This window comes from Etheostoma spectabile, chromosome 10 (assembly GCF_008692095.1).
Source record: "Etheostoma spectabile isolate EspeVRDwgs_2016 chromosome 10, UIUC_Espe_1.0, whole genome shotgun sequence".
NCBI classification, from domain to species: Eukaryota; Metazoa; Chordata; class Actinopteri; order Perciformes; family Percidae; genus Etheostoma; species Etheostoma spectabile.
The window spans coordinates 4228712-4248520 of record NC_045742.1 but is presented as its reverse complement, the minus strand read 5'-3'; the positions used below and the strand labels follow the sequence as shown (position 1 = coordinate 4248520).

The 19809-nt window shown below is 41.4% G+C and overlaps 1 protein-coding gene and 1 long non-coding RNA gene across 3 annotated transcripts in view; one reads left to right on the top strand and one right to left on the bottom strand.

Moving 5' to 3' along the window:
- LOC116696555 (uncharacterized) overlaps window positions 1-3027 on the bottom strand; it is a 15007-nt gene extending 11980 nt beyond the window's left edge. Inside the window, exons 1-2 of the long non-coding RNA XR_004333773.1 lie at window positions 3016-3027; window positions 958-962 (exon numbers count right to left, since the gene is read on the bottom strand). This is a non-coding gene — a long non-coding RNA (uncharacterized LOC116696555). The remainder of the gene's footprint in view (window positions 1-957; window positions 963-3015) is intronic.
- The window catches only part of mtnr1al (melatonin receptor type 1A like), a 22474-nt gene extending 2854 nt beyond the window's left edge, over window positions 1-19620 (top strand). For both annotated transcript variants that reach the window (XM_032527605.1, XM_032527606.1), the window contains one exon: window positions 15792-19620. In XM_032527605.1, the coding sequence (XP_032383496.1) occupies window positions 15792-16561 (770 nt within the window). In that variant the 3' untranslated portion in view covers window positions 16562-19620. The remainder of the gene's footprint in view (window positions 1-15791) is intronic.
- The last annotated feature ends 189 nt before the right edge of the window (window positions 19621-19809 follow it).

Sequence of the window (19809 nt, the reverse complement as noted above, 5' to 3'; positions counted from 1 at the left end):
TTTCTACTTAAGTACGAGAAGTGAGTACTTTTGCCATCTCTGTTGTCCCTCCATGTCATGGAGATGGATGTTTAACCAAAACTCAACAGTATAGAAGGATGTAGCGTAGAACGGACCCTAATGTTGCTTGATGATGTAGTTTTCCTCTTCTACATGTTCACTGTGATAATAGCCATGCAACTAATGCTTGTCATTTAAAACTAAGGGAGTTTGTAATTTGTAATTTGCTACCAAAACTAGAACTTTGTTACTTTTTATGCACCGACGGACTAAATTGCCTCTTTATCAGTATTGAAAAATGCCTTGTGTTTCAATACCAAATTTCAATACCTAAGGAATACATCTCAAGAGCATCAGGGAATAAGCATGCTTGCTTTTGATATTGTACCGAATTTGATACGGGTTCCTGAAGGATAGACCTATTCCATTTGAACAGTACATTACGTTTTTTCAGCTCCTTTACACTGCATTACAGCCTCTCAAAATACAACAAACACACACATGTGCGCCCGCCTCTCCGTGTGTAACGTAGAGTTTTTCCTGCATGCCTCTACCACGTTTACCGCCATTATTAGATCTTGGCACCGTCATGATGCAAGCTTTTTGGCTGCCTGATGCTGATGAAAATTACTCTTTAGGTATTGAATGGCAAGGCATTTTTGGATACTCACTACTATGTGGTGTCTGTTGGGTGTCTAAAAGTATCGATGTTGGGTACCCAGCCCTAGTTGAGAGCTCAGGTCTCGGTAACTTTCTCCACCCTGGCATGTTTCTGTGGCTGTCATGCTGAGCGCCTTACACAACTTGATGTGTTACTCAAGGACACTTTGACAGAATATTTGGCTGCAGCAGATGATCAGAATCCAAACGCTGTGTGACGTGTTGGTATGGTGTTATAAATAAAGAATGCTGCGCAAGCAGAATATTTGTCAGTGTCTAAAAATTCAGTCGGTTCACATTTGCTATTTTGGCACTTGGTCAAGGACTTTTGGAAACTAAAACGCAGCAAAGCCAAAGATGTTGACTCACTGTAATCAATGTATAAATCTGATTCTAGCTCCAGACTGATTCGGACTACAAGCCTTTGAGAGCACCGCTGTGCATAAACACTGTCGGCACTTAGGATCAGTCAAAGAGATCATCTAATTGTTGTCTTTCACTTTGCAAAATGCTACTGCACAGCCATCTGAAGAAGTAAATGTCACATTAGAAGCAGCATTAAGTGAGGACAGGCACTCTTCTTTTTATTCCTCTAACTATACAGTACATGAAAACTGATGTTTTGCCAATACGGTCCTTTCATCCTGGAGCAGTGAAGCCAAAATCCCTGTTAAGATCTGATAATAATAGACCAGGCAGGTGAGTGGGAAGGAGGGCTACCGTCTCTTCTATAAAAAGCCTAAATGAGTGCCATGGAAGTTGTCTTTCTTTCAGGTTTGTTTCCAGGAGCATTTTCTATATTTCAATTAAAATGCTCCATTCAGACCTAAATTTGACAGGAAACAACATCTCTCGGTGTGAAAGGAAAGGTGTGAAAGTGAAGGTTGAAAGAAGGTGGGGGGGCGGAACAAACAAAACACCTGCAGTCTGCTGTCTCTTGTTCCCATTTCTCCTTCTGGTCGTTTTTTTTTTGGATGTCCACACAGTAACAAAAGAAGGATCTAACGGGGAACAATGTTCAAACTGGTTTAACGGTTTCAACTGGACATGGATGTCTTCATTGTAGAGTGATATGATTCCAAAGAATGTAATAGAATAGAAGGCCTTTATTGTTATTATACACAATTGCAACCCCTTTACAGTGTCCTCTCTGCAGTTAAACATAGTCCCTTATAAATCCACCAAAGTTTAAAATGGCAACACAGAAGAAAGAGGAAGGTGAGGGACCTCCATCTATATAGACAAGAAGAAAGAAGTTCCATTTACGGGATTGTTCCGGTGCTGCCAGAGGTTACGCCAGATGTCCCTCACCTTCCTCTGTCTTTGTGTTGTCATTTTAAACTTTGGTGGATTTATGAGGAATATGCTGTGACTGTCAAAGGTTGATTTCTGTCACATGAGCGTCTAAATCTGCAGCCTCCCATCATCTGGGCCATGTTCAGCCCAGAAAAAAACTTGTAGCAACACGTTTTTTTAAACTGAAACTGGGAGGCGTTGAACACCCTGTTGTGAGGCACGTCTCTGCTGATTGGGTATCACCAGGGACACAGCGTGTACACGAGAGACACACCCACCATACGGGAAAAAACATACTCACCGTGTGCACCGTTTTGAAATTCGAACGTGTCCCAGGTCACATAGGTGCTCCACACCTGTCACAATGACAAATTAGCATCGGCGTGAATCAATACGTAAACAGCCATATTCCGTCAACTCATCAGTGCTGTCCTATTCCCATCAGTCAACAAAAAAAAAGATTCGATTTTTCTGCTTTTACATAAATCCGGAGAGAGATTCCTGGAATCGCTGAGTGAAAATGTAACAATAGGAGGAGGAAAACTGGATGAATTGCTCACCCATCTCATTCATCTAATCTCTCTTCCTGTCCTCTGTTACCTCCCCCGATATTCACAACTTTCAACTCCATCCACCCCATTCACCTACTGCCAGCAATCTGGCCTGTGCTTTCGGTTTGATTCATTTCTTCTCACCTTTCCTCTACTCTCCCCAGTGTCCTCTCTTTTCAATCACTATCCTCGCCCCTTAATTACTCTTCTCTTCCCCTGTCTTCTACCTGTCTTCTACCTGTCTTCTGTCAGGTCTCTCTCTTCTCTTCTCCCACCAGTGAACTATTCTCATGTCTCCCGATCACTGGTGGAATGTAACTAACTACGTACATTAACTCAAGTATGGTATTTAAGCAAAAATTTGATGTACTTTAGTTGAGTCTTTTTTTCATGCCACTTTCTACTCTCTCCTCTACATTTCAGAGAGAAATATTGTTCTTTTTACTACACTACGTTAATCTGACAGCTTTAGTTAACAAATTAAGATTGTTGCACACAAAACACGTACTTTATAAAATCTGTTGTTTTTTATTATAAAGTAATAGGGGCTTTTACGTAATAGAGTATTTTTACAGCGTGGTACTAGTAGGGGTGGCTGTAACTCAGTCCGCAGGGAGTCGGGTTGGGAACCGGAGGGTCGCTGGTTCAAGTCTCTGTATGGACCAAAGTACAGAGGGGGAGACTGGTAGCTGGAGAGATGCCACTTCACCTCCTGGGCACTGCTGGGTGCTCTTGACACACCCCCCCCCCCCCCCAACTGCTCAGGCCACTTACTCTGACATCTCTCCATTTGTGCATGAATAGGTCCTGAGCATGTGTGTATTCCAGGCCTGTGTGTAGTGATTACTAAATAATTTCCCCACTGAGGATCCAGAAACAGTTTAAATTATTATACAAAATTAGTACCTTTACTTTGGTAAAGGATCTGAATACTTCTCCCACCACTGCTCCCGATCCTCCCCCATTAATCACTAATTACTCAAAATTTCTAATCAAAATTAATTTACATAGCACTTCACAGCAACCAGCAAGTATTCAAAGTGCTTAACAGAATGAGTAAAATCACATCATACAATAGAAAGAGTGAACATAAAAAAGCCCAGTAAAATTATAAAAGATTACAAAAATTAAATTGTCACACCCCTGCTAAGTATTAAAAGCCAGATTAAACAGATATGTTTTGAGTTTGGAGCTAAAAAGAGCAACATCTGTAACAGTGCGAATATCAAAGGGGGGGGGGGAACTTGTTTCGGGGCAGCAACCGCAAAAGCTTGATCCCCCCACCGTTTATACCTAGACCGCAGGACTTCTAAAACCCACTGATTAGAAGACCGCAATGACCTGTTGTGTTCCCACAAAGTTAAAATTTCAGACAAATACTCTGTGGCGAGAACATTTAAAACCTTAAAAACCAACAATAAAATCTTAAAATCTATTCTAAAACGCACCGTGAGCCAATGCAGGGTGTAGAGAACGGGAGTGATGTGTGCACGTCTAGATGTATGTGTTAAAAAGCAAGAAGCCGCATTTTGCACAAGTTGAAGGCGTGAGATGGAGGTCTGATTCAGACCAACAGAGAGAGCGTAGTAGTAAGTCCTTTCACACTTCATTATGTCACCACACAAAACTGACACACTAAGTTCATTCATAAACCTTCATGCAAAAAAAAACTGCTTTGCTAATACGTTCTGAGAGAGCAATTCAAATGGAAATAGCTATAATCTTTTACATTGACAAGGCAATTATCACAAGAGGAATGGTTTTACTTGTTTGACCGCTCTGCCCCGCACCGGGTGGAACTGCTCCAATGTGGGCTGAATTGCTATGTTTGACATCTCCTGATTGCCCAAACTTGAAAATTGTGTCCTCCTTGAACCAATCTGCTTTTTTATTGATCTCGTGCCCGGTAGATCAGTGCTAATCAAGCTTTTCAGAGCCTGAGGTCCAGCCCACCTGGACAGAGTAATCCACAGCAGACCGGGCTGGTGATGGAGCTGTCACCCAGATGCATTCATGAACATGCATTTTAATTCTCTCTTAATTTTTAAAAGTTCAGCGTCCATTGTCGAGGGGCCTGCAGTAAAAAGGCCAATAGCTGCAACATCAAGGGCTTGGGACTGGTTTTTTTAGTTTTTTTTAAGGGGGCAACCGGAGGAGTTTTGGGGTCTTCAGTCAAAATAGACTAGACCCTCCCTTTGTCAATAATACATTTTTCTATGACCCTCCAAAATGATTGAGGAAAAAGGCCCTCACCAACAATTTGTTGATGCCTTCTGTTCTGGTTTACGCTTGGCAAAGATGTACAGATAGCAATTGTGTTTTTTTACAACCGTGACAAACATTACTTACCTCTGCTTTCTCATCTTACACATCACACTCCACTGTCATGGCGGCCATGTCAGTAGATTTACCACTAACATTGTTATGGAAACACAATAAGCATGGAAACTAAATGCACACTTCCTGCATTACTTCTAATACTAAACATTCACATGAAATAAAACAATAAAACATTGAGACCATTCAACAAAGCACACTGGGTAATAACACATTCAACACGTGAACATGTTGCTATGGACTCGTCACTGAACATGATCCAAACCTCCATTTCTCAGACGAGCGTCTATTTGGGAGCGTGCATGCTACCGCTCCGTCCTTCTCAAAGGACTTGAAAAGGCTGGCGTTGGCACAATTTCACAAATAATCACCGGGACCAAAAAGGATATTTAAGTCGTGTAAGGCTGCAGCCTGGAGACCTCCCGTCTCATGCCCTCCCCGCTGTCCGCGACCTTCTCCCTTACAAAATAAAAGCTTGCATCTGGTCCGCTACGCTTTCATATATCATATATTTCAGCAGATATCTTAGTTACAACACGATGGAACTAGCAAAGCGGTTTTGTGTTTATATGTATATATTATATATTCAGTTTGGGAAATCGCAGTCTCTGGCTGAATAAACAGGTTATGCTATCATGCTAGCGATGGGGTGAGACCCAGAGAGCTACATGGAAAATATGTACCAAACAAGCCACTTTGAAATTCGGCTGTATTCATGAATACAAAAGATGGATGACCTTCCCCCCTAGACTAAAAAAAGTTGGATGACCCTCCCCTTAACAGAGAATAAAAAGACTGACTCTCTGTAGCATCTGTAACATCCCTCACAGGCCTCCAAAACAATTTATGATTAAGTTTTCAGTTTTTGCCATCCTGTGAGTTAGACCCAGATAAATCAAATTTGGGCAACGGAGTGTTGAAGCCTGAGAGCCAATCGAGGCATAAACCTCCTGAAACAAACACATCTTTAATATCTTCTTATAAAAAAATAACATAACACCAAAGGGTTAGGATTAGGCATTTATTATTATTGGCATCCTGCTCTTTCACTATCATTATTATTCTGTACGTTTTTGAATTGTCCATAACTTAGAGGGATATTTCACCGCTGGAAAGATGAATATGTATTAAATTGGGCAATTTATGTAGTATAAATGTGAAATCTTTTTTAGAAGTTGGTGCCTTCTAGACCAAGAAAAGCCAGAAAATGTATGTGGATGAAAAGACTCCCAGAATGCAGACAGAGAGTTACACACAGTCACAAACAGTGACACAGACACACAGACAGACAGACAGACAGACAGACAAAGAGACACACACACACACACACACAGAAATAAAGCTTTTGTAATGATGGTTTACATTCTGATTTGTCCTCTGCATATTCATGGCAGCAGCTAGACAAGGAAGTAGGTTACTCTAGTATTGATTTTTGACTTTAAGGTGACGTGAGAACATTTTTCTTTGTTTGATTTCATTAAAAGTAGAGTTGTACTTTGCTGTCATTTTAAAATAGAGAAAAAATGGAGAGAGATTTACAATAAGCAGCAGCCGCACTGAACTGCAGTCTGTCTGGATGTCGCTCGCTTCCCTTTGCTGTGCCACTGTTGGAACACCTCCACCTTTCATACAATATGACTATTATGCAACCTTTTAAAGACATTTATAACAATGATCACTTTTCCACCTTTTATACAACTTCACCTTCTTCTTACACATTTTCACCGGCAATCCAGTTTAGCTTTACAAAACAAACTTTAATCATTCCACATCTTTTGTACATTAGTGGTGCTATGATATGAAATTCAAGTTAATTAAAACCATTCATACTTTTCCAACTATCCTCACTACTTCAACGTCTTCTTACGAATTTAAGATATTAATCCAGTTTAGCAATTTAGCTATTCAGCATTCCCACGCATTTTCTGCAGGAAATGCATTTTCTAGTTGTTACATGCAGCGCATTGACTGCTGCTGTATGAGAGCACGAAGATCCACGTAGGAGGAGGTGAAGGTGGATGGGTGGGTCATAAATCACAGAATTCAAGTAGGGGGAGCGGAGCTTGTGTCCAGAAAGTACAACTTAAGGGGGCCGGTATTTTAATCCAAACCACAAAATTACTAATACCTTTGATACCTAAACTTGCGTTACGGGACGGTCAATTTTTTCAGCTAAACTTGTCATGTGGCGTTGTCACGTTGTCTGCTAGTTGCCGTAAGTTTGTAGGATCTCATACAAATTGTTGAGCTTAAGGTTTTGTACAATATCATACAAACCCATTCATGAGAATGTGTTGGCAGTCTACCCGCACGCTTGTGTGCATTCATGTGCATCCTCGTGTTTGTGCACAATAGAAACGACAAAGGGACCCGCCACAATGTTGCTACATAGCGCTACCCGCAGTTAGAATCGTCTGTGTAACTTTTGGTGGAGACTTAGATTGAAATATAGTTTGAAGCCAAAAGCCTTGTACTGTCCACGCAGTAGCACAAATAACCTGACAACACAATTGAGTTAATCTGCTCTAAAAGAGCAGGATAATACATCCTCTGGCTATCCGTGATATGTCAGATATGTGATAAATGTCAGCAGATGGAGTTTAGTCCGTTTAAAGCGTTGGGATGATGGGTGGCGTCACTCTCTGCGTTGTGAGAAGCGAAGCTGAGCAGATGGATGTTCTCTTGGTGTTGCGCTTAATCCTGAACCGACCGGTCTGACAGGTGGAAGCCAGCAGGAAGTGGGTACTGAGGGGATTTACTCATAAAATAAGCTCACAATTGTTTTTTGACCTTAATTTTCATGTCACCATCTCAAGAGGAACCACAGTTTACTCTGAGGAACTCATGGAAATGAGTGAGCTCTCTGCTGTTTGAAACCGTCTGCAATGAGCAGATTATGATAAACAAGCAAACAGCCGGCAGCTGTAATTAGCTTTGGGGAGTCTGAAACCAGAAGTGATTGCTTTCAGCATTTTGAAGTAAAGAGAAGTAAAGATATACAGAATGCTATATACCTTGATATAGAAGAACAAATCTCAGATGATGTTCAGATCTGTTTTTCAATTGCTTAGAAGGCAGAAAAACAAACAAGTTTTAAGTGGTAACCTAAATAATGTTCACAACCAGTAGACAATAAGATGGAAATTGAATCTGAACAGCAGAAAAAATGTTGACTAAATACGATCTGACACATGAAACAACAGATGTAGCATTTTTACGTTTGCACACCATCTTTACTCGTCCTGGAAGCCCAAATAAAGATACAGATGCTGAAATAATTTGTTTATCAATTGAACTTTCGACCAGCTGCTGCATTTTGATAATTAATTATATATGTTTGAGTCATTGATTAAGCAAAAAGGAGAAGCTTTTCAAATCTGAGGATTTGGTCTTTTTTTTGTTTCCTATCACTACAAACAACGATTATTTCCTTTATGCTCTTTGGTAAAATAAATTGTGATTGACACGACACACAAATAAAAGAGAACAGGCACTTTATGGGAGATTGAATAATTATGCTTGGTTATGATTGGGTCTGCAACTAATGATTATTTTCATTGCCAATTAATCTGTGGGAAAAAGAAAATGTGGATCAGTTTTTCCCAAAGCCCGAGGTGACGTCCTGAAATGTCTCGTTTTGTCCACAACTCAAATATATTCAGTTTACTGAGAGAAGAAACTAGAAAATATTTTCTTTTAAGAAGCTGGAATCAGAGAAATTTTACTCTTTTGCATAAAAAATGACTTAAACTCATGACTAAACTCATCGATTATCAACTAATTGATTTGTAGCTCTACTACAAACTAAAAATCTTTGGGGTTTGGACTGTTGGGGACAGAAAGTAATGTAAGACATCACCTTGGACCCACATGGAAAATTATGGTGACAATTTTTACAGATTTGTCGGGACAAAACAACCAATTAAATAATTAAACACATTAACCACTAAGGGAAATATCAAATCAGCAGAACTTACGTATATAAATAAATATTGAAGTGGTTCTGAAAGGTTTGTAGCTCATTCCTTCTGAGGAGAGCAGCAGGACGAGTTTGGATTCTCAACAGACGATGGATAAAATGGAGACAGAAACCTGGTCTGGAGTCAATAACGCAGCCTTTCATTGTTATTTTATCAGAATGCGCCTAGGCTCGTGCACAGCGCGCACATACTATGCTTGTTACACACACACACACACACACACACACACACAGGGAAGCGCGGCAGCACACACACATGCAGAAGATTACAAATATAAATAAAACAGTGTGAAATAGTGTTATGATATGATCTGCTTGTGCACTGTCACTTCCCCGCACAAGCAGACTAGTTTCTTCTCTCCTCAGCAGATCAGCAGATCATACGCCCGGCGCACAGACACTTTTTTCCGCCGTTAAATTAGCAAAAGTGGATTTACAAACGCCCACGGCACTTCACGCCATACGCTTAGATTGTTAAAATAGAGCCCCCCTAGGGTCATGGCCCCTTAGATCCTTCTGCCTTTAAAATTGTATCCCAACCCTTTATGTATCTGTAAAGCCTGTTTCGGCTGCTAATCTTCAGCAAAATGGGCTGAGGATGTTGCGGCATTTTCTTTATTTATGTTTCTTTGTCTTAATATGAAGGTCTGGTAGAGGTCATCGCACAGATCTTTCTTCTTAACTCTAGATTTTAAGGGAATAGAGGAGTGAAATGTGATCCCTTCGCATCATTAAACCTTTACAGCTTCAGTATTGGGTGACTGCATTGCCCGAGGAAGGTCACAGCTGGCCAGCAGGCAACATAAATATTTATGGAAACTCCCCCCAGGGTTTTCAGATTGCACACCTTTAAAAAAATGCTGTGTGGTGTTGACACCTGCGTTTTCAACAGCTTCTGAAGTAGGGATGGACATTATTATTAAACATATTATGCAAGGCTGATAGTGCTGATAATAGCAAATAATACTCAAAAGTTGGCGTATAGTGTCTACATAAATTTTTACTTTCTGTATTTGCAACATGGCATCATGACTTTGCAGAAATATACACAGCAACTTTCTTAAGCCAAGTGGCGTGTTACGATTTTTGAGCTGCCCGCGTGTATGCTGTGTGCAATGGCCGTACACATACACGACATTTGGCGTGTTATTGCCACTTGCCATGTTATTGCAAGAAGAACGTGTTATCATCAGAAGAAGCTGAGTTGAGTTTAGGAAAAGAAGAACTGGGATGGTTAGTCAAAGAAGAAAGCGACGGTTTAGTTTAAGAAACTTGACAAGATCCCCGGTCTCCTGGGTGAAAGTCCTATGGCCCTATGCGGATCTTCGCCCTTTCATACTAATTCACACGCAATCGCAAGGTAATGTAAGTCAATGGAGGCCAAACAGCGTTGATATACACGCTAAAAAGCGAGTATGCGTCTTGAGAATAATGGCATACGCATTGCAGTGTCATACATACGCCACTTCATGAGATCAGTCTGGTTTGTTTTTGTAGATTTTTGCAACTTGTTAAACTTATCCATCTCTCTCTGCTGCGTTGCTTGGCTGAGTGCTGAGCACCTGGGCTGCACACGCGGGGGTGTGCGAGCCATCCAAACTGATCAAAATCATATGGACACAGAACTATCCGAACTGATGATTTGGGGAAAGAAGTCAAAAAATCACGTAATGAATAAGCATGCAATGAATGCCATCAGAGCCTCTGTAAACCAGCGCATAGGTATTGGTGTGGACGGGGGGGATCACAACCAGCCTTTCCTGATTCCAAAATGTGTACCTCCTCGACTCCACTCTCCTCGAGGCTGTTCCTCGACTCCTCAGCACAGGGATTACTTTTACCTCATTATGTTAAGCCTTGGCCATGTTTAATATGAAAATCAGACATTGTAACATGATATACATGACAGAAAATAAAAAGCATAATATTGTTCCACTTTAAAAATGGGGTTTATGCTGTATTTCTCCCCAACTGATGAGCCTGACCTGATCTAAGCTCTTTCCTGACCTCGTCCTGCAGCAGCACACCTGCACAGCTGGATACAGCCTTCAGAGGTGCTCAGAGGTGCTTTCATTTGCTTTAAAGCCCGACACATTTCCTGGGGGGCAGGGGTCAACGAATGTACTGTACATTGCTGGGATAAAAACCAACAATTCTTTGTTTCCGACATGACAAAATTGATAAAAAAGTTGTATTTTTGTTTCGTTACCAACAATAGATTGTTTGTATTACATAAAATAATGTAATATGCAGGGACTACTGTGCTTTTTGAGGATTGAAAAATAAGTATTTTGGCAAATATATATAAATATCTTGAACACACTGAGCATGTGGATGCACTGTGGAGAAGTGGACATCTATTTCTAGTTTTTTATTGACGTTTTGATACTTTTTTCTGCCATGAAATTCCATTTCAGTCCACACTCAGTGTGTTCAATTCAGGATTTTGGGGTTATTAGAGTTACAGTACAGCGAGTACCGTAAACTTGTCCCCAATAGGAGAATGTGTCTTGGGCACTTTTGTTGGTTTCTATGTGTAACAAAAGACTCCATCTTAAAACTTAAGAGACATTTGACATGGCCTATGTTCTGCACCACCGCTAACAATCATTTCTCTTATTACTGTAGCCATCCAATGATCAAAGTCGGAGCAGCTTCAGTGGCTACTCGCCCCCAGCAGCAGCACAGACAGAATTGCTGATGCAAGGCATCTCGCTTAAGATAATTTGAAAGGAGTCGCTTGAATGGATGAAACTACAGAGAATGGTCAGCTCAATCTGCAGCTGCTCTCGGCTTTACGGAGCTTTATATTGAGTTTCAGCTCATCTGTTTGGAACAAAACTTTACTGTCAAAGTGTTGTTTTTGGAGTCAGCAGGCAGCTGTTTTCAGAGGGAAAAGCTTTGAATCGAGGGAAGAGGGAGACACATTCTGTACAGATTGTAAAACCCCTTGAGACAAATTTGTGATTTGTGACATTTGACTATATAAACAAAATTGACTTCACAGTTAGAGACTAACTGGTGGACATAGTGGAGCATTTATCAGCTAAAGAGACCGATATTTCCTTCACGAGTTGGTAGAGACCAAAAACAGAGCTAAAAGGCTTCAAACATCTTGTAAACCATAATGTTGAACATTAAAACTAAGATGGCTTGTGGATACCCACGCTGGCAGCGCCGCTTCTAGCCATGTTGGTGCTCTGAGCATGATAAATAAATGGTTGAAGCAAGAGGAATTGTTAGCCTACCTTGTGCACTGACTGCTAACTGTTACTGAGAACGTATTGACCACCGTCAAAATAAACCAAACTACTGCTCCATATCTAAAGTAAAGTAACAGCTAGCTGGCATCAGTTACTTGTAAATTACATAAATAATATTTAACGTTAAAATCTTAATTTAGCTTGCACCTAAGTTATAGCTTAGGTTTGAGGTTTATGCATAGGCTAACCATTACATTAGCAACACATTTCCCGTAGTGAGGAATGATTAAGCATGGACTTGCCTGCAAGTGATGCATGGGCATCATCACGCAGTTTCTTCTTCTATCTTTTCTCAGCTGCTGACTCCTGCTGTCTTTTCGAGGCCATTTCCCAAAAAGTTGACTTGGACCAAACTTCGTCAGGTGCAATCCAACAGACCACTGAGATAGGGAAGGGCAACCACATGGAGCTTGGGAAGTTGAGTGTGTGTGTGTGTGTTTTGGAGGGGTGGGGTACCATTGTTACTTTCATGAGCAATTAAATATCTCTCTTATACTGCCCGTTTTGTGATATGCATGCCTAAAAAAGTGCCTAATATTTCTATACTGAAATAATATTGGCATTATAGTTAATATGACTATGATGATTTTTCCTTAGGATATTTTTGGTGCCCCCTGAGCACTTGGTGCCTTACGCACAGCGCATGGTGGGAGCGGCGGCGCTGCACGCAGGTACGGTGGATTCGTTCTGCCGGGGAAATTGGAACTAGGGTTGATCTACGGAAATGGACCGGATGACAGCGTAGATTACAGGGCCTCATTTTAGTACCATTTGGTACATTTTGGCACCATTTTTAAAGTATTAATTTATTCAACGGTTTCAGGAAGAAAAAAAACATACCATTCCCAACCCTAATTTGAACTCATGAACTCCACATATCTGATATTCTTCAGCCCTGAATAGGACTCTTTAACCACTTCCAAATTCTGTTTTACCTACTTGTGTCTCTTTACTCCAGCATGATCCAGAAAAGTCAGCTGAAGGTTGAGTTAGGCAGACAAAGTGTCTGTGTCTATTTTTTCCTACAAACTGCAGCTCAATATCCATCCGTCTGTGGGTGACAGCAGTGTTCGCTGTTGTACTTGAACAAGGTACAAGCTGCCGCTGTCAGAGCTGCTGTCAGGATGACACACACCGGCGGCGGCTGCAGCGTCGAACACACTCGCACCGCTGAGAGACACAAATGAAACACGAAAGGAGTGAAGGAACAAAGACAACCATCTCACTACAAGCGGACTCTGTGGTTACGAGATGCATCCATCCTTCCGTCTGTCTATGAAGGATACGCCGTAACTCCAGAACAGAGGAGAAGAAAGTTCACGGTGCTGCTCCCTCTACAGAACAGATGAGCTGATTAGATTGTGGAATGACTTGCTGCATAAATTTGCATTTCAATGTGGAAAAACTGAGGTCTTTGAAACTTCTGCAACTACTCAGTGCGTTCAAGTGGCAAAGATCACACCATGCCGATAGAAATCTCTGCTCATTAATTCATCACATGTCCTAATGAACAGGCTAATTTGAATTACAGGCTGTGTATTATGTATCAATCAGGGTGCTTAGGTGACTCCTTTGGTGAGAAGTCATATTGGGGATCTGAATATGATGATTCAATCTACACGTTCAGGATTAAAGAAGCCTAGTGGTGTTTTCTTAGAAACAAAGAAAAGTCATGTTTCAGCATCTCGTCGTAATTCTTGGGGTTACTTTAGATTGGGTCGGGGTGTACATTTAACTGACATTTCGCACAACAACATGACAGTTAGGTTTAGAAATAGAACACGGATAGGCTTATTAATAAGTACGTTTCAGTGACATGTGGGAAAAGAATGGGACATTTGGGTTTAGGAAAAGATCGTGGGTGGGGTTATAAAATGTACGATTCAGTGACACACAGGACAAGAACGGAACATGTACCCCTGGGTGAAAGTCACTCTATCCTACATTCTTACATGGCATTTTGGGCTTTCACACTACCTGCTACCAGTCACCTGTCACTCTTAATAGCTCTGCCCGGTGCGTTCCATTCAGAGGCTGAAGGGTGCTGTTTGCGGATCTAACGCTAAGAGGCACTGAACAAGCATCCATACTTTGAGTTGGGAGTGAGAATGGGTTGCAATAAGTCGACCAATAGGTAGTCTTGGGCTTAGTCGACTAAGATTTCTTTGGTTGATTAGTCATATGTGAGACCTTTCCAGCTTATCAGAGAACTTTTTATTCTCAAAGTTGACTGTATTTGGCTGAGCAAAGAGTAAAAATAAGTGGAATGAAGTCCAACCATGCTGCCGCTGTGGTTTGCATACTGTACAAACCAGTGTTTCCTCTCCTCTCTTCTTGGACGAGCTAAGGCAGGAGCAGCTTTGGACAGTTGTATTCATTAGCTTGTAATGATGGTGGCAGCATTAAGCGGAGGTGATGAGGTCTGCAGAGTAATGATCCAGATAATATTAAAGTTAAGTTGGAGGGGAAAGTGATCAGTCTGAGTTTGGCTTCATGGTTTTTTGTCTGTCGCTTACTCGTCTGTTTGCCAGAGACTGTTTCAGTTTCCTTCAGTGATGTCCTGTTTCTGTTCAGAGTTGTTCTGGGTTTGATGTTTGCCGTTTTTGTTTTGCTTTTATATGTGTTGTGCCTCGTTCTGCTGTTCCTTCTGTCAGAACTCGCTTCTGTCTTGTCAAGTTGTTTTTACATTTTTTGGTTTCCAATACCTTCCGTCTCAACCCAACTCTTGCAAAATGCCAGAAACAAGTTGTACTCTAAAACTTCAGTTTTATTTTCATCTATTGACAATTTCATCTTATATGTAAAAAGTGTTAAATATTTACATCCAGTAGTAACTTTGAAGAAACATACCAGCGTATACCAGTACTTTACATAAAGTTCGCAACTATTGATTGGTTTCCTCATTAATTAATCTGTTGATTATTTTATGACCAAATGATTTAATAAAGAAACATTGTGAAAAATGTCCATCACAAGGACCAAAAGCCCAAGGTTATGTCTTTGAAGTCATATGAAACAGAGAAAAGCAAGTTTCAAGGCTTGAAAAGTTTGATTTGAGGAGAATATTAAGGGAAACACCGGCTGCCTGGAAGGTTTGTCAGGGCAGGGGGATGGATGCTAATGGCTTTTATACATTGGTACGATCCCATAGTAAGGCTGACTTAAGATGCCTATGGCCAAGGGTAGAAGCAATATCAAAATACCCTACATTAACTTACTCAAACACATGATTCTGATCATATTTCCACACCCAAATAATTCAAGGTAATGCTGAAATTAAAAATTATTTTCATTGTCAAATTGTCTGCCCATTTCTTCGGGTCTATAAAATGTCAGAACATGGTGAAAAATGTTGATAGGTGTTTCCCAAAGTCCGAGGTGACGTCCTCACATGTCTCGTTTTGTCCACAACTCAAAGATATTCAGTTTACTGTCACAGAGGAGAGACGAAACTAGAAAATATTCACATTTAACGAGCTGGAATCAGAGAATTTAGACTTTTATTAACATAAAAAAGGACTTAAAATGAAAAGTCAAAATAGTTTGCTTTTAATTTAATAGTTGAGAACTAATCAATGAATCTGTGCAGCTCTATTCTGCTTATTTTCCAAGACAAACAAGAATAATTGGAGCTTACTCACCTTTCACAGTCTGTTCTGGTGGTATCCTACCTGCTGATGACGTTTGTCTCCCCTCCGCCTGCAGGAAACGCCTTTGTGGTGAGCCTGGCTTTTGCTGACCTAGTTGTCGCCATCTACCCCTATCCGCTGGTCCTGACCGCCATCTTCCACGACGGCTGGATCGCCGGTTACATCCACTGTCAGATCAGCGGCTTTCTCATGGGCCTCAGCGTCATCGGCTCCATCTTCAACATCACGGGCATCGCCATCAACCGCTACTGCTACATCTGCCACAGCCTCAAATACGATAAGCTCTTCTCCAACAGCAACACCATGTGCTACGTGGTGCTCGTCTGGGTGCTCACCATCCTCGCCATCGTGCCCAACTGGTTCGTAGAGTCGCTGCAGTACGACCCAAGGGTGTACTCCTGCACCTTCGCCCAGTCCGTCAGCTCGCTGTACACCATCACGGTGGTGGTGGTGCACTTCATCCTGCCAATCGGCATTGTCAGCTACTGTTACCTTCGCATCTGGATCCTGGTCATCCAGGTGAGGAGGAGGGTCAAGCCGGACACACGGCCAAAGATCAATCCGCACGACCTACGCAACTTCCTGACCATGTTCGTGGTGTTCGTGCTCTTCGCCGTCTGCTGGGCGCCGCTGAACCTGATCGGCCTGGCGGTGGCGCTGGACTCCAGGCTGAGCTGGGCGATCCCGGAGTGGCTGTTCACCGCCAGCTACTTTATGGCGTACTTCAACAGCTGCCTCAACGCCGTCGTCTACGGCGCCCTGAACCACAACTTCCGGAAGGAGTACAAGAGGATTGTCCTGATAATCTTCAAGTTTCACTGCTGAGAGGATACGCCGAGGAGAGGGTGAAGGGCACTTTAACTTTTGTGACAAGAAAGGGATATTGTAAAGTACAATTTGACAAAGAGGAAAACAAATACAAGGTACTGTGTGAAGAAGAAAGAAAAACACTTTGTATGCAAGAGAAAAGAAGAAGAACTTTAAAAGCTGGAGGTGAAGAGGAGGAAAAGAGACTAAGTGAAATAAATGATGCCACAGTGTAAGTTATCTTTGATGCCTTCAGGGAACTTGGGGGAAGTAAAAAAAAAATAAAGAAAGAGGGAGGCAGAGACTAACATAAATCTTAACTTAGTAATATATTTCATCATGACTTTCTTGGGGAATGAATGAATAACTCATTCATTCATTCATGAATTACTCTTCAAATGAAATAATTGTATTTTCATCAACTTTATACTTCATAATGTCGGGATATTCAAACATTGTGATCATCTCCCCTGATTTCCTTTTCATTTGATGCAAAAAAAACTAGTTTCAAGACAGTATCCTGGGATGTTTTTAAATCAGTGGACGTCAGAGGTGTATTTAAAAACAGGAGCGTAGCTGTAACCACACCCAACAGTTACGTCACAAAGTCCACCTGTACATCCCTGCAGCCAGGTGAGATGTTAAACCACTGAAGGTCAGCAAAGACAAGATTGTTGGAGGGTGTTAAGTTTATCTGTTACTCTGTGAAGTATTAAACATGTAATTAATGGCAGAAAGTATCTTAGATCTGGCAACAAAAGGCTGGATTGATGGGATAGTTTCAGAGGCCATAGCCACGGTAGCTATGCTATAGGCTACACCAGGGGTCAGCAACCTTTTTAACATGAAATGCCATTTGAAAATCTTCTTGTTAATGGGTGTGTCTTATCACCTGATATCAGTTACCAAACGAATGGAAAGTAGATGGAGAAAAAGTAAATTAAACTACAATAAATAACAGGCTGTGCTCCTGCCAATGGCTGTGAAAGAGGTCATTTGGCATGCGGATTGGAATATAAAAATTAAAAAGATTAAAAAAATCTCTTGCACACCTAAAGCTAGTGTGCCATTGGTTTTGCTAAATTTAAGTAAAACACAAAACCAGCCAGATTATTTACACGCCCATCTCATGGCTAAGTTTAGAAATCAGAATGCAACTCAACATCATCATGAATTCTCTGCATTGGCAAATCAAATGTGCAGGACGCAAATGCAGGACACGGAAGGGGTGGTGGTAGGACAAAACATTTTAGTCTAGAGGAGGATCTGATTGAGGGGCTGATGGCAGGGAAGAATGGAAAAAACAGTTCCCTGTACAGCTGGCAGGGACGTGAGCAAAAGGACAGACAGGCGGGTGATGATCAGGGGACACATGGTGAGACAGGTTAGTCAAAAGACGAAGATAATGAATCACTAGAGAGATAAACTAAGTTTGCCTAAAAGCATAAACCACCACTGGGCTTGAAACAACAATCTGGCAAAGAATGGTTGAAGAGCTGATGGCACATACCCTGCGAGCCGGTGAGCAGACGGGGACAGGTGATGAGCCATTTGCAGACATGTGCATGATCAGCAGAGCCGGTCAAACCTTTTCCCAATTCCCGATTTTTGCACCACCACAGCTCCTCCTATCTCTTTTATGACTCCGCCGTTCAAATCTGCTGTGGGTGGGATTAAGATGCGAGGAAGGCGAGGAGAGGAATCAGGGACGCACAGAGTGGGATTTGGGAAAGGTCCGAGGACGGGAGACTACGGCCAACACACAAGCAGACCGAGGGACGGGAACACAGCAAACACAAGTCCTAGGGAATCTTCTCGGGGCACAGCCAACGGCCATGACAGTGTCCACTCCCAGTAAATGATCTTCTAACATGAATGGTGTAGTGTCTACCTCGCAATCATCAAGACTGTGTAAAATAGTAACAATTTGTAAGGACTTGACACTCTTTTTCCCTCTCTTGTGTGAGCTGCTAAGGCGTTTTAGTTTTTTTAATTCTCTGGGACTGTGTCACTCTCTTCACACCAACGGCCTCTTCTACCTGGGACAGAAACAGCACAGATGGGATGGACGCTTCACTTCTGTCATATTTTGGGTTTCTTAATTTACTAAGACGATATGCAGATGTTGATTGTGTACTGACGCTCAAATGAACAAAACCAGAGTGGAAGAAAAGACAGAACAAGGCGTCACTGCCATTCAGAAGCAATACTGTGTGCACTTTCATGTCTAACACGCACGCAACACTTTTCATTTCAGTCCCACAAAACACACAAAAACCCTGCTTCAGGGGGTGTGATTGTACTCAAGTACAATCACACCCCCGAAGCAGTGAGTAGATTTAATTAAACATTGTAATATTAAATATGAAAATGATTTTTTAAAAAGAGGCGTGAAAATGAGCAATTAAGAATTCTGACCACATCACTGTTTCGCTCTTCTGAAATGTGGACGATGAATGTTGAATATGTATAAATCAGCAGGGTGTTGCTGCTGTGATAATCTGCCTGTGCTTCATTTAATGAGCTCTATGTGTGTGTGTGTGTGTGTGTGTGTGTGTGTGTGTGTGTGTGTGTGTGTGTGTGTGTGTGTTTTGTGTGTGTGTGTGTGTGTGTCGTGCTATTCTACCCAAATGTATAGGTCCACCAGGGCCAGGTGTAGTATGGAATGTATTCTGAACAAAATCATAAACGCAACACTTTTGTTCCCTATTTTTCATGAGATTAACTCAAAGATCTAAAGACTTTTCTCAAATATTGTTCACAAATCTGTCTAAATCTCCCCAGTACCATAAACTGCATATTTTAGATTGGCCTTTCATTGTGGCCAGCCTAAGGCACACCTGTATAATAGTCATGCTGTCTAATCAGCATTGATGTGCCACACCTGGGAGGTGGATGGATCATCTCGGCAAAGGAGAAGTGCTCACTAGCACAGATTTATGAACAATATTTGACAGAAATAAGCCTTTTGTGTCTGTAGAAAAAGTCTAAGATATTTGAGTTCAGCACATGAAAAATGGGGGCTAAAGAACTAAGAAGAACTAAAGTGTTTGTTTATAATTTTGTTCTGCGTATATGTCTCCATTTCATTTCTGTGTCAAAATGTTGCCTGTTCCAAACTTCAGGAGGGTCTTTAAGGGGAAATTTAAAGTACCCAGTAGGAAATAACTGGGTGATTTGCAGGTTGTCAACATTAAAACATAATTTGAGTTGTGCACAGAACGTAGAGGGCTTTGGATGTGCTGGTTGGTGGATCCTCTTACCTT